General features: G+C 48.5%; 1 protein-coding gene across 1 annotated transcript in view; it reads left to right on the forward strand.

The window, feature by feature from the left end:
- Nucleotides 1–3,418: 3,418 nt before the first annotated feature.
- LOC148503011 (phosphatidylinositol-binding clathrin assembly protein-like) overlaps nucleotides 3,419–14,709 on the forward strand; it is a gene marked incomplete at its 5' end in the record, with an annotated part of 36,177 nt that continues 24,886 nt past the window's right edge. Inside the window, 5 exons of the mRNA XM_088449017.1 lie at nucleotides 3,419–3,519; nucleotides 6,344–6,490; nucleotides 6,651–6,722; nucleotides 9,900–9,980; nucleotides 12,102–12,212. Of these exons, the coding sequence (XP_088305143.1) occupies nucleotides 3,419–3,519; nucleotides 6,344–6,490; nucleotides 6,651–6,722; nucleotides 9,900–9,980; nucleotides 12,102–12,212 (512 nt within the window). The remainder of the gene's footprint in view (nucleotides 3,520–6,343; nucleotides 6,491–6,650; nucleotides 6,723–9,899; nucleotides 9,981–12,101; nucleotides 12,213–14,709) is intronic.

The following is a 14,709-nucleotide window of genomic DNA, read 5'->3' on the forward strand; positions in this document are numbered from 1 at the left end:
GGTCATGGCGGCTCACCTTCGGAGCCAGGGGATACGGTTGCTACCGTATCTAGACGACCTCCTCTTGCTGGCAAGCTCCCCGGAGGTACTGATCCAGCATCTCCACCTGACGGTCGCTTGTCTACAGGCGCACGGCTGGTTGATCAACTGGAAGAAATCCTCCCTCATCCCATCACAACGGATGGTTCATTTGGGGGCCCTGCTGGACTCTCGTCAGCAACGGATTTTTCTGACTCCAGAGAAGGTCTCCTCCTTACAGCTGCGGATTCACAGTTGTCTGAGCAGTGGCAGAGTGTCGGTGCACTCAGCGATGAGAGTTTTGGGGTCCATGGTGTCGGCATTCGACATGGTGGAGTTTGCCCAGTTCCATTCCAGGCCCCTGCAGGGGCTGATTCTTTCAGAATGGAACGGATTGCCACACAGGATCCGCTCTCAGATGCTGGTGTTGTCCTCGGAGGTGCGTCTGTCCCTAGCCTGGTGGCTGCAGACAGCGCATCTCCTGGAGGGGCGCCCCTTTTGGATCCCGGAATGGGTTCTGCTCACGACAGATGCCAGTCTCCGGGGTTGGGGGGCGGTGACAGGCTCCTTGTCACTTCAGGGTCGTTGGTCGGCGGAGGAAGCGATTCTCCCCATCAACATCCTGGAACTGCGGGCAGTATACAGAGCCCTGCAGTCGTCCGGCACCGCTCTTCACGGAAGGGCCGTTCAGGTGCAGTCAGACAACGCCACCACGGTGGCGTACATCAATCACCAGGGAGGGACTCGCAGTCGAGCTGCGATGTCGGAGGTGTCCCGCGTCCTGGCTTGGGCGGAGCGCTATCTTCCAGCTCTCTCGGCAGTTTTCATCCCAGGAGTCCTCAATTGGGAGGCAGACTTCCTCAGCCGTTACGATGTGCATCCCGGGGAATGGTCGCTTCATCCAGAGGTATTCCAACTACTCGTGGACAAGTGGGGGCTGCCAGAGCTGGACCTGATGGCGTCCCGTTACAATCACAAGCTGCCTGTGTACGGGTCAAGGACAAGGGACGCAGGCGCAAGTCTGATAGACGCGCTGTCGGTGAAATGGCTGTTTCAACTGGCTTACTTGTTCCCTCCGCTATCTCTGCTGCCTCGGGTCCTGCGCAAGTTCAAACAGGACGGAGGCACACTGATCCTGGTGGCCCCAGCGTGGCCCAGAAGGCCGTGGTACTCCGATCTGCGGAGCCTGTCCATCGACGCTCCGTACCTCCTACCTCAACGGCGGGACCTGTTGTCTCAGGGGCCCTGTCTTCACCCGGATCTGGGTCGACTATCTTTGACGGCGTGGCTCTTGAGACAGCCGTCCTGAGGTCTCGGGGCTTTTCTAGCTCCGTTATTACCACCATGCTGAGGGCGCGCAAGCCTACTTCCGCGAGGATCTATCACAGAGTGTGGCACACTTACTTTCAGTGGTGCGAGGCCAGAAACTATGATCCCCAGGTGTTCCGAGTTTCGCGTATTCTGGCTTTCCTTCAGTCCGTTTGGACTTAGGATTACGTCTTTCTTCACTGAAGGTACACGTGTCTGGTCTGTCGGTGTGGTTCCAGCGCAGGATCGCTGCTATGCCGGACGTACACACCTTTTTCCAGGGTGTTTTGAGAATCCAGCCTCCCTTTGTGCCACCTGTGGCCCCGTGGGATTTGGCGGTGGTTCTTAGGGCCTTACAGGGTCCTCCTTTTGAGCCCTTGGAGTCAGTGGAGCTCAAGTGGCTAACTTTTAAAACTGTTTTCCTCTTGGCAATTGCTTCTGCCAGGAGGGTTTCAGATTTGGGGGCGCTTTCTTGTCGTCCCCCTTTTCTGATTTTTCATCAGGACAGAGCGGTGCTTCGCACTCGTCCTGATTTCCTGCCTAAGGTGGTTTCCAGGTTCCACATTAATCAGGAAATTGTTGTACCAGCCTTTCAGTCACCTGATCTTTCGGCTGGGGAGACTTCCTTAGACGTTGTAAGGGCACTCCAGGTTTATGTGGACCGGACTAGTTCTGTGAGGAAGTCGGATTCTTTGTTTATCCTCTTTGGTTTTCACAAGAGGGGTTGGCCTGCCAACAAACAGACTCTAGCCCGTTGGCTTCGTTCTGTTATTATTGAGGCTTATATGCAGGAGGGTTTAGCTGTTCCAGCCTCTGTTAAGGCTCATTCCACTCGGTCCGTGGGCCCTTCTTGGGCTGCTAGCCGTGGCGCCTCTGCTGTTCAGCTCTGTAAGGCGGCCACCTGGTCTTCCATTCAGACCTTTTTGAGGTTCTATGCGTTTGACACCTTTGCCTCTCAGGATGCATCCTTTGGGCGCCGGGTTCTCCTATCAGCACAGGAGCGTCCCCGCCCTTAGTTGGACTGCTTTGGGACATCCCCAAGGTCACCCTGTGGACCCCTATGGACCCTGAAGTAGAAAACAAGAGATATGGTAAGAACTTACCTTTGTTATCTCTGTTTCTACGAAGTCCATAGGGTCCACAGGGCACCCGCCCTGACGCACCTGGCTTCATAAGGGCTCTGTGACTGGTCACCGGTTTTCCGTCTCCCATTTCTGTGAGTATGGTTCTTGTGTGTTCCAGTCTTCCTTCTCTCTGTTTCGTCTCCTCCTCCGGCCTGGGCTGCTTACCAACTGAGGTGCCTGTGGCTCGGGGGCGGGGTATAGGGGAGGTTGGACCCAAGTGCATCCTGGGAGCAGCTAAAAGCTTTAACTCCGTGGTGCCCGAGGATCCAGGATCCAGCTATACCCCAAGGTCACCCTGTGGACCCTATGGACTTCGTAGAAACAGAGATAACAAAGGTAAGTTCTTACCATATCTCTTGTTATATATATATATATATATATATATATATATAACCGAGTAGAACCGAATCCGCTCACCCCTAATAAATATATATATATATATATATATATATATATATATTTTTGACCATTTGACCCTTTTAACTGTCAACCTTTTGATCCTGTTTGTCTAGACTGTCAGTATTTTCTACCACAGAGCAGGGTCCCCCAGCAGAAATGTGGCTCCTGGTATTGAGGTGGGGAGAGTTGTGGGGCCAAGTGCACCTGTATATAAGGTGTATATTCATCCAACTTGTTAAATATTCCAGAAGCAGACAGATGAATCCTTAATTCGGCAATATTTTGTTACGGAGTTTGGAGCTCATGGGAGCCTGTCAGGCCCCGCTTACCAGCGCAACCCCCCCCCCCCCCCCCCCCAGAAAAAGGGTTCTGGTTATTGACAAGCTGCCTAGCTCAATATGAAGTGTGTGTGTATATACAGTCACTACATATAATTCCTACTAAGTACAAATAACCTGTGTATAGCCTATAGCAGCACCTGTGTCTGAGCGCTAGTGATGGGGTGAAGTATTTGTGTGGGCTGTGTGTAATTGCACAGACATAACAGTGCCTGTCTTTTCTCTCCTCAGCAGTTCCAAGCTGCCAAATGACTTGCTTGACATGCAGCCAAGTTTCCAGCCAGCTGTTCATCCGCTGAGCACTGCACCACAAGTAGCAAGTACATGGGGAGGTAAGGAGCGTGTCTTCACTTTTTACCGCATGTAGGATTTTCCTTAAGCCCGGGAACGTGCTGTAATATTCATTAAAGAACGGTGGAGGCTCCTGGGACTGTACAGTAAATCTTGTTTAGTTTTCCTAGTTTGCATTTAAGCTTGCAGTGTTCATATAGTTTTAAAGCTAACAAGATAAATGGATACCTGAATGTGGAAGCGATGATGGGGCTGTGCTTGCGAATAAGCCCCACGAGTAGCGCAAATGGGAACTTGGGATGCTAAATTCAGGGGGATGTTGAAATATTATGAAACTTGTTTAGAATATTCATTTAAAGACACATGGGGTCAGAAGAGTGTTACCTCATATATATATAATCAGTATATTGAAGTTTGTTCCAGCAAATTGGTTGAGTAGAATGCTAGAATGAGTGGAGGATAGATGCCATGGGGTAGGGTGCAGGGTCCCGAAACTGCCGAGATATCTGCAAGTTAGCAGTGAAATTTAAACCTACCTGCTGCTGCTGCATTACTAAGCCTTTCCACTAAGTTCACTTACTTTCCAATATCTCAGCAGTTTCAGAATCCAGCACCTTATTACACTTGGACTTTTGTCTTAACAGGAAGCTTAAGGCTCCCACCGTTTTTACATATATTTGCTGAAACGGCAGGAGAGCATCTGAAACTGAGGTTTGGAATGAATCAAGTCACAAAAAAAAAAAAACGTTTTTTGTGAGTGACTGGCGGCTATGCTGAATGGCTGAGGGTTGCGCTTTGAACTGACTCTTTGCTATCTCTGATTGGCTCTCACTGTTTCAATATTTCCTGTTGCGTAGCAGCAGCCTAGAGAGGGGAGGTGGTCAGGGACTGAGCAGGTTCATGTCTGAGGCGGACAGAGTGAGAGACAGCCTCCAACAAATCCTTGAAGATGCCTTGACGCAGACACCGTAATCAGGAAGGAGCCAGTGGAGGCATATTTATAAGGAATTTAAAAAATCCAAAACATCGGAACACCATTAAACGATTTCCATTTGATGGTGGCAAACATCGGACTGCCACCATCAAATGGTAAAAACACTACCATCGAAACAAAAAATAGATGGTTAGTTAAGATCAGATTCCAATGTACATCCCTACGCTGAACCTGCAGACGGATTTCAGCCAGCTCTCCACCATGAAGTGCTCCATCTCCAGCGTGATGTTTCCTCTCAGCCATTCGCCCTCAGTGATCAGGGGGCACCTTCCATGGAAGTCAGCACGGTTCTCGGACAGGGGCACCACGGAGAGCGGAAGCTCAACAGGAGACCCAGGAAATACAGGGTTACATTGTACAAAGAGGACATTGCTCATGTTCGGCAGTTGGGGAGGGGTGCGCATGGAGGCTGTGTAAATATACACAGGTACCCCAGCGACATGCTGCTGATAATGATTATGGTAGCTGCAATACAAATCTCTTATCCATGATCCTCCTGCCCTTCCCAGCACATCCCAGTGGCCGGGCTCCAGCCAGCTGCAGGGCAGCAGTAGTGGGGGTTGTGGTGACACTGGTGAGATGCAGGGGACAGAAGTAAGAAGTCGAAGGTTGTGGAAGGGACTGTGGTGACATGACGTAGGTTGTTATGAGACGTAGGGGACTCTGGCGAGTGTGTGTGTATATGTTTATATATATATATATATATATATATATATATATATATAATTTATCCACTTTTGGTTTTCGTAGACATTATTTTGTAAAAATCCACATGCGTTGCTGGTCACGGCCAAACCTGCATTAAAGTGGTGACCCCCCCCCCCCCCCCATTTGTGTCCTTACTAGAGCTAGGGTGGGTGGTCGCGGCCTTGGATTGTACAGAACGGGATGTAGTTATGAGAGGCCGCCGGTTTCAATACAGACATCTGAATCCCGACAAGGGACTTAAGATAGGCGTTGAAATACCGACGTCTATCTTAATCCCAACACCGGAAGGTCGCCAGCCCGACGAGGTAAGTCCAGCACTCCCTTAGCGTTAGGTATAGGGAGCTTAGCGGGGTTAGGGTTTTCTTGTTGGGGGGGGGGGGGGAGCTTAGTGTTAGGCACCTCTGGGGGGGGGGGGGTGTAAGGGTTAGGCACCCCCAGGGGGAGGTTAGGGTTTGGCACCCCCCGTTAGGGATATGTTTAGGGTGCGGTAAGTGGGTGAGTTAGGCACCCTCGGTGGTGAGGTTGGGGTTAGGCTCTAGGGGGGGGGTTAGGGTTAGTCACCACTAAGGGGGGGTTAGAGTTAAGGGGGGGGGGGTAGGAATTGGGGTACACCTGCCCTGTCGGGATCTTCTCCCTTCGGGACTTCAAGCCCATTCTCTACCGAACATATGTATATTTGGCAATCACAGCATCCAGGATTTTCAAGAAGACTTAAACCCATTGTGAGCTTCATGGGTATCCTCAGTATGTTCTTCCTTCTTCCCACTGGGTATGAGAGGAAGGTTATGTCTGCTCAGGTACCATTTGTAATTCACGTTTCTGTAACAATGAGACTTAAGAATCACGTGGTCTATGAGTGTAGGGTAATCCTGACTTCACATGTACGGGGAACGTGATATCTACTGTCGATCAGTTCATTATAACTCTCTTGGCCAAGGATTAGATGTTTAATAAGTGTGGATACGGTGCAAACACTACAGCTGTGTGTTACCAGCTATGTATGTAATACAAAGGGATCCAGTCCGTGTCAGTGAATGGAGTAGTATATTCGCTTTTGAATGTGTTACTGACTTTGTTCTTCCTCTCTTACTAACAATCTTTTGTGTATATACTCTTTCTTTTCTCTCTGCTAACCTGTCCTGTCTCTGAACGGGGATGTGCAGATCCCTTCTCTTCTGAAGCTGTCGATGAGTCCATTCAAAATCTAAATCCTTTCCTCAGTAACCCTTGCGATGTTGCCCATCTGCCCGTTATAACTACTGACACAGCCAGTTTCACAGCTAAGACTCCTAACCATGACACGTTTATTGGTAACGTACCATTCAGTCTATATCCATCTACTCCATAGCTCCAGGATGTGTGTTTGTAAAGTGCCCCCCCCCCCTATAATTTGTCTAGGTTGGACAACCGCAAAGGAGTTTAGGTGTGTACTACTAGAGTCTCAAGTCTGAATTGTCTTTGGTCCTTTAGATCATACCAATCCTTTCTCTGCACCTGTCGCAGCTCATATGTATGGTCGTGGAGTAGACCCGTCTAGCTCAGGTATACCTGTATGGTTTGGGTGTACATCACCTCTCTGTGTAGAGTACCAGTTTCCCCCTCCTTTGTGACTAGAGACACCCACAACCTTCACAAGGTGGAGGCAGAACCAATGTCTGACAATTCATCCTGTCCATTTACTAGGTACCTGTGACTTCACTGGGGCACAATGGGGTCAGACATTTTGTGGAATAAACCAGTAATATCAGAGGCGCAATCACATTGTCACTTGTTTACTTCCTGTTAAGCAGAAAGTGGTAACATCACAGATATACAGCCACATTATCACTCGTTCCTTTCTATTGGGCAGAAGCCAGTAACGTCGCAGTCACATTGTCACTCGTTCCCTTTCTGTTGTCCAGAAACAGTAACCTCACAGTGGTAGTCACATTGTCACTCGTTCCAGTCCAGAAACCAGTAACCTCATAGTGGTGATCACATTGTCACTTGTTCCTTTCTATTGGGCAGCGGCCAGTAACCTCACAGTGGTAGTCACATTGTCACTTGTTCCCTTTCTGTTGGGTAGAAACCAGTACCCTCACAGTGGTAGTCACATTGTCACTTGTTCCTTTCTATTGGGCAGAAGCCAGTACCCTCACAGTGGTAGTCACATTGTCACTCGTTCCTTTCTATTGGGCAGAAGCCAGTACCCTCACAGTGGTAGTCACATTGTCACTTGTTCCCTTTCTGTTGGGTAGAAACCAGTAACCTCACAGTGGTAGTCACATTGTCACTTGTTCCCTTTCTGTTGGGTAGAAACCAGTACCCTCACAGTGGTAGTCACATTGTCACTTGTTCCTTTCTATTGGGCAGAAGCCAGTACCCTCACAGTGGTAGTCACATTGTCACTCGTTCCTTTCTATTGGGCAGAAGCCAGTACCCTCACAGTGGTAGTCACATTGTCACTTGTTCCCTTTCTGTTGGGTAGAAACCAGTAACCTCACAGTGGTAGTCACATTGTCACTTGTTCCCTTTCTGTTGGGTAGAAACCAGTAACCTCACAGTGGTAGTCACATTGTCACTTGTTCCTTTCTATTGGGCAGAAGCCAGTAACCTTACAGTGGTAGTCACATTGTCACTTGTTCCCTTTCTGTTGGGTAGAAACCAGTACCCTCACAGTGGTAGTCACATTGTCACTCGTTCCCTTTCTGTTGGGTAGAAACCAGTAACCTCACAGTGGTAGTCACATTGTCACTTGTTCCCTTTCTGTTGGGTAGAAACCAGTAACCTCACAGTGGTAGTCACATTGTCACTTGTTCCTTTCTATTGGGCAGAAGCCAGTAACCTTACAGTGGTAGTCACATTGTCACTTGTTCCCTTTCTGTTGGGTAGAAACCAGTACCCTCACAGTGGTAGTCACATTGTCACTCGTTCCCTTTCTGTTGGGTAGAAACCAGTAACCTCACAGTGGTAGTCACATTGTCACTTGTTCCTTTCTATTGGGCAGAAGCCAGTAACCTTACAGTGGTAGTCACATTGTCACTTGTTCCCTTTCTGTTCGCCAGACACCAGTAACATCACAGAGGTGCAGTCACATTGTCACTTGTTCCTTTCTGTTGGGTAGAAACCACTAAAATCACAGTCACATTGTCTCTCGTTCCCTTCCTGTTGGCCAGAAACCAGTAACCTCACAGCGGGACAGTCACATTGTCACTATTCTCTTGGAACATCAGCACATTGTCACCAGGGCCAGTGTACCGGTAATAGTGTCACGGCATTGGGCCATCCTGCCGCAGTTATACCTGTCATGTATTGTAGTCTTCATTGTCTGCTCTTGTCAGTCTAACCGTTTGTTTGCAGATTGTTTCACTTTAGAGATGTTGGGGCGCAGTTTGGTGTCACCCCACCCCTTGTCCTTCCTGTAGCTAAATTGCAAATTCCGATTCTTACCACAACTCCAATACTTGTTCCTCTGCATCAGACTCTGTACTTCATGCAGTTGTGTACAGGAGCCTGGATACCCTTTTCTAGGCCAAATACTGATGAGTACTAGTAGATTTAGGCCCTCATTCAGAGCCGTACGCTCTGAGCAGAGCGCACGCTCTGAATGAGGGGCTCCATTTTCATGGAGCGTCCTCCTGGACGCTCGTATAGCTGTGGGTCACCACCCACAGGCTATACGAGCGTGCATTTTGATGGCCGCGATGGTCGTGACCATCGCGACCATCGAAATTGCGAGCCGGAGCCTGCGGTTGAGGTTTTCAACCGCAAGCTCCGGAGTGATTTTGGCTCTATCAGAGCCAAAATCACTCCCACTGACATCACTAGTGATGTCAGTGGGCCGGCTTCTGACGGGAGGCGTTCCCGTGGGAACGCCCCCGTCAGGGAGGCACGCCCCCGGCACGCCCACCAAAGGGGGCGTGCTGTCAATCAACATTGACAGCACGCCCCCTTTGATCGGACACAACGAGCGAAGGAAAGTCCTTCGCTCGTCGTGTCTGGCGCATGCGCACGACGGAGCTCCCTCCGTCGTGCGCATGCTCAGTGCAGACCATCGACCCACTTGCGAGCGGACAGCCGCTCGTGAGTGGGTCTGAATCAGGCCCTTAGTCGGTTGCTATATAAATGTCACTTTTATTCTTATTGTGGGTTTTACATACATACCTGGATGGTTGAGGGCTAACAGACCCCCACAGCCGTCCTCCCCCTGCACTTACATTTTCATTGGAGAGAGACAGTTACAAGAGAAGGATACAGGAACGTAGTGAGGGACTGTAACACAGTTCCCGCTGGCTATCCGATAATTTATCATACCCACTTACATTATATTTTATAACGTCACAGACTTGTAACTTTGGAAAAGGTTCCTATGTTACATTTGTAATCTATAACCATATGGTGCACACACAGAGTATTTATGTTGTTGGGTTATGAATGCAGTAAGCACTAAAAGTGACAGCACTTGGTGACCGGTCATACTTGAAGCAATGTTTAAATAAATGCTTTTTGTTTTTTTTCGGAGAATCAACCCATCATCCCCCCCCCCCGGCTTCATACATTTGTGATGTGGATGTGATTTGTCCATATTTATATTAAGAAGCTGCACATCGGTAGTTTATGTTCCGGAGCTGTGATTTTGCGTAGTGTGAGAACCTACATCATTCTTGTGTGAGTGGAGCTTTGTGTATAAGCTGTCGTGCGTGGACATATAATAACTCAATCTCTGATTTGCATTCGCAGATTCTTTCTGTGGGCCCCAAGTCTATCACAATGCTTCCCATTTCCATGCCGAACCCTCTACCGTAGCCGGCCTATATGGAGGTAGGTAACGTTAGCATATGAAGGATGGGGGTACACGGCTTTCTGTTATAGATTTGGTTGCCAGCACAAGGCGGAGGCAGCCAATCAGTGTGCAGAACCAATCTTTCAGAGGATGCAGCCTATCTGTTCCCTAGCAACCAGCAACCCCGCCTATAACACTGTCTGGAGAACAGAAGGAAAAATAAAATCATGGTTTCAAAAACAATTTGTATTCAGAATGAAAAGTTGACTGGGGCTACCCTTTACCTTGTTTTACATGCAGTGGGTGTAGCTTCAATTGCTTAAATTGTATAGGAGTGTTGTCGGGTTGCGCCAATCTTATGGGTCTGTCCGATCGACAACACAACAGCTACGAACCTTGTCTAATGCTGGGTACACACTAAACAATGTGTACCTACGATCTCATTCGACGGGATCCGGCATCTGCAAGTGCTTACACCCTTTCCAATGCCAGGAGCAACGGCCATGCTGCATTCGGCAGCACAGACTACGCTGACTATATCGCCCGTCGGACTTGCATACAGGTCCAACGGATGGTGTTGCTGACTACACTCGGGAGCACGCATCGTCAGCGACATAGCCGGTACACACTGGCCGATGTGGATGATATGTCCAATCCGCCGGATCGGACGGCAGATCGTCTAGTTTGTACCCGGCTTAAGAGGCAGGTTCACAATCAGACATAAACAGCAGTAGCTGCTTTCCTAAAGCTGGGTACACATCTGATATATCGTCCCAACGCGGATTGGAACGATATATCGTACAGTGTGTACGCCTGATCCGTTGTTCCCGGACGATGTTGATTGACTCATCCCTTTTGCTGTGCTGTACATCAGATGGGACGATTCAATGAACGACGTGGTGTATTTACCAGGAGCGTGCAATGATGCATCACGCCGTCGTATGGCGGATCGTGCTGTGTGTGTGCGGTACGTTCTATCGGACACCACAGTATTTTCCAGTTATTAATATTCAGAGTGGTCATAGCCTCTGGGCTGCGGGAGGAGGCCAGGGAGATTCCCCATCCTCCTTATGTGATTAACGCTCTCCATTTGGCAGCGTTCCCCATCCTCCTGACGTGTGAAGATCTTCAGAATATTCTCTGTTACAGTCTTGGCAGAGGTTCTACCTCATGAAGAGAAATAAATATCTTTTGGTTGTTCCTCACACAGAGCCGTTAGTGCCCCTCTGACAGCTGTTAAAGGATTAGCAACACTAAAAAAAAAAAATGGAAGTTCTTCATAAACTTTCACAGAGGAGCTTGGCGCACACACAAAGTATGACTGTATGCTGCCAGAGATGGTAGTGTTGTGTTGTACCCGGCTGGGGTAATAGGATAGTGATGCAGGTCTCCTATATCCCTCGCTTAGATTACCTCCGGACCAGCGGATTTTTGTTTTCGGCCACATAGGTCTGCGTACAAAGTTCCACAAGCCCAAGTTAAGAACGGGCTGCGAGTTGCGGTGCTGTTTCCACACTGTTAGATCTGTGGACTATTGCTAGGCAACCCATAACTCTAATTTTGGGTTTCCTCAGATCCTGGTAGGGCAGGCTGGGACTTGTGGTTCCGCTGAAGCTCTATCAGCTGATTGTCTGTTCTTACTCTGCTCTGTCATTTGGGATAACTACAGTTGGAAGCTGTTAGGCAATGTGCCACATAATCAGAAAACACATCCCGTGCCTCCCAGCGGCCCTGCTGTTATAAATGATGTAGGTTGTGTTTGTAAATTGTGTTGGTAATGAATGAATTGAATGCAGCTAATAGTATACAGTATATTACATCGGCCCCTGACTAGTGTGTGCGGCCATTGGGAATAGCCTGTTTTTTGCCGGTAATTTTTTGATTGGTTGTGTATTGAATGCACAGAAGTAATGATTTTCCAAATTTCTAGTGTCCGAAAATAGATATATTCCTAAGTTGTATTGTTGTTTTGACTTAAGTTTATTTAAATTCCCATTTAAACACTATAACCTCCTATTTCATTTTATCAGCTACTTCACAGGCAGTGCTGCTGGGAGCTGTACTGTACCATAGGTCCCCCGCACGGGGTTATCCCGGATACAGCAGACCCTTGTACTGCCTGCTCTGAGCGTTTGCTAACTGTTCTCTCTCTCTCATAGGGTTTACACCATCGCTAGCTGTTCAACCACAGACCTCTGGTGGCCTTAATGTTGACTTTGACTCTGTTTTTGGCAATAGATCCCCCACTAACTTAAATGTTGACTCTACTGGTAAGAATACAATTTTATTACCAAAAAAAAAAAAAAAAAAGTAGAGTAGAGGTCTCTGCAGCTGTGGAAACCACACTCTAATATGAAACTCTTTATGTGCTTGATTGTGTTTAGTGAGTGATGATTTTATTGTTCTGAGTCTGTCCTGCAACCTTAGATGGCATCTGTCATGGAGGTTTGTACTGTAATAATGACCTCTCTGTCACTGAGGGCTGTAGTAATAATGACCTCTCTGTCACTGAGGGCTGTACTGTAATAATGACCTCTCTGTCACTGAGGGCTGTACTGTAATAATGACCTCTCTATCACTGAGGGCTGTACTGTAATAATGACCTCTCTATCACTGAGGGCTGTACTGTAATAATGACCTCTCTGTCACTGAGGGCTGTACTGTAATAATGACCTCTCTATCACTGAGGGCTGTACTGTAATAATGACCTCTCTGTCACTGAGGGCTGTACTGTAATAATGACCTCTCTGTCACTGAGGGCTGTACTGTAATAATGACCTCTCTGTCACTGAGGGCTGTACTGTAATAATGACCTCTCTGTCACTGAGGGCTGTACTGTAATAATGACCTCTCTGTCACTGAGGGCTGTACTGTAATAATGACCTCTCTGTCACTGAGGGCTGTACTGTAATAATGACCTCTCTGTCACTGAGGGCTGTACTGTAATAATGACCTCTCTATCACTGAGGGCTGTACTGTAATAATGACCTCTCTATCACTGAGGGCTGTACTGTAATAATGACCTCTCTGTCACTGAGGGCTGTACTGTAATAATGACCTCTCTGTCACTGAGGGCTGTACTGCAATAATGACCTCTCTATCACTGAGGGCTGTACTGTAATAATGACCTCTCTATCACTGAGGGCTGTACTGTAATAATGACCTCTCTGTCACTGAGGGCTGTACTGTAATAATGACCTCTGTCACTGAGGGCTGTACTGTAATAATGACCTCTCTGTCACTGAGGGCTGTACTGTAATAATGACCTCTCTGTCACTGAGGGCTGTACTGTAATAATGACCTCTGTCACTGAGGGCTGTACTGTAATAATGACCTCTGTCACTGAGGGCTGTACTGTAATAATGACCTCTGTCACTGAGGGCTGTACTGTAATAATGACCTCTCTCACTGAGGGCTGTACTGTAATAATGACCTCTCTGTCACTGAGGGCTGTACTGTAATAATGACCTCTCTCACTGAGGGCTGTACTGTAATAATGACCTCTCTGTCACTGAGGGCTGCACTGTAATAATGACCTCTCTGTCACTGAGGGCTGCACTGTAATAATGACCTCCTTGTCACAAAAGGGTTGTACTGTAGTAATGACCTTTCTGCCAGGCAAGGTCTGTACTTCAATAATGACCTCACTGTCACTGAGGCTGTACTGTAATGATTTCTCTGTCACGTGGGCTGTACTGTAATAATTATTTCTTCAGGGTCCATAGGGGAGACAATGGGGGCATGTAGGTGTGACTTGGAGGACCTGACACCAACAGCAAAGCTTTTCAATCCCAGGATACTCCTGTCTTTCCCCCCTATCCTTGCATCCTTACATTATCCTTGCAGCTGCTCACAGCCTGAGGGCAACTCCGTTTCTTTGGTGTACGGCAGGAGCTGGATCACAGTTTTAAGAGGGGCCGCTATTAAGCCAGCTAAGCTTATTTTTATGATTTCATTTTATTTTAATTTATTCTACAAATGAGTAGCAGCGCGAGACAGTCCTTAGGACGTCTGCACTGCTGATCCATCACCCCTCCGCAGCGCTGTGACACCAGCCCTCAGCTAGGTACTCTCAGCAGGGCTCTGAGGGGGACCTAGCTAGCGAGGCTCCCCGGACCCCAGACTGCAGGCGGGACTCAGGGGGATAGGTAAGGCGGACCCGCGTGTATGTGCAGTCTTGCCTCCTGTCTTAGGAGACAGACCGGAGGCGCTGATGTGGACACTGGTTCGTCCGGGACTCCACTAGACCACCAGGGCATTACAAGCACTGGTGCAGGGCATATGTAAGACCAGGGGACCCGGTGGTTAAAATCGGCAAAGGGGAGAAGGTGCTCTCCCTGCGGCCCCTCCCCCCTGGGCTGCTCCTCCCTCACCCTCTGCTCCCTCTGAGACTCACGGCAGCCATTTTCTGCGTTCAGGTCTCTGGGAACACTGGGTCCAGTCTCCCTGTTTGCCTCATTGTACCTCACATCTCCCTATATTTGTGAGTGCTATCACATACTATATATCGCTATTGCGAACTACACTGGGCCATATTACATATATACATCTGGGTTGCTGACTGCACTGTGTCAGATTGTGTGTTACATTATCCTTGTCTGGCAGAGGCAAGAATGACAAGCAGCCTGCTGCTCCCACTCTGGTGTCTTGTAAGTCCTGCTCAGCAGGCTTAGCTTCAGAGGACCTCATGCAGGATGGTCTTTGTGCATCCTGTTATACTGCCCTGGGCCCATCAGCCCCGGTGTCCTCTCCTCAGGACCCACCCTG

This window comes from Taudactylus pleione, unplaced genomic scaffold (genome assembly GCF_031769625.1).
Source record: "Taudactylus pleione unplaced genomic scaffold, aTauple2 ptg000478l, whole genome shotgun sequence".
Classification (NCBI taxonomy): Eukaryota; Metazoa; Chordata; class Amphibia; order Anura; family Myobatrachidae; genus Taudactylus; species Taudactylus pleione.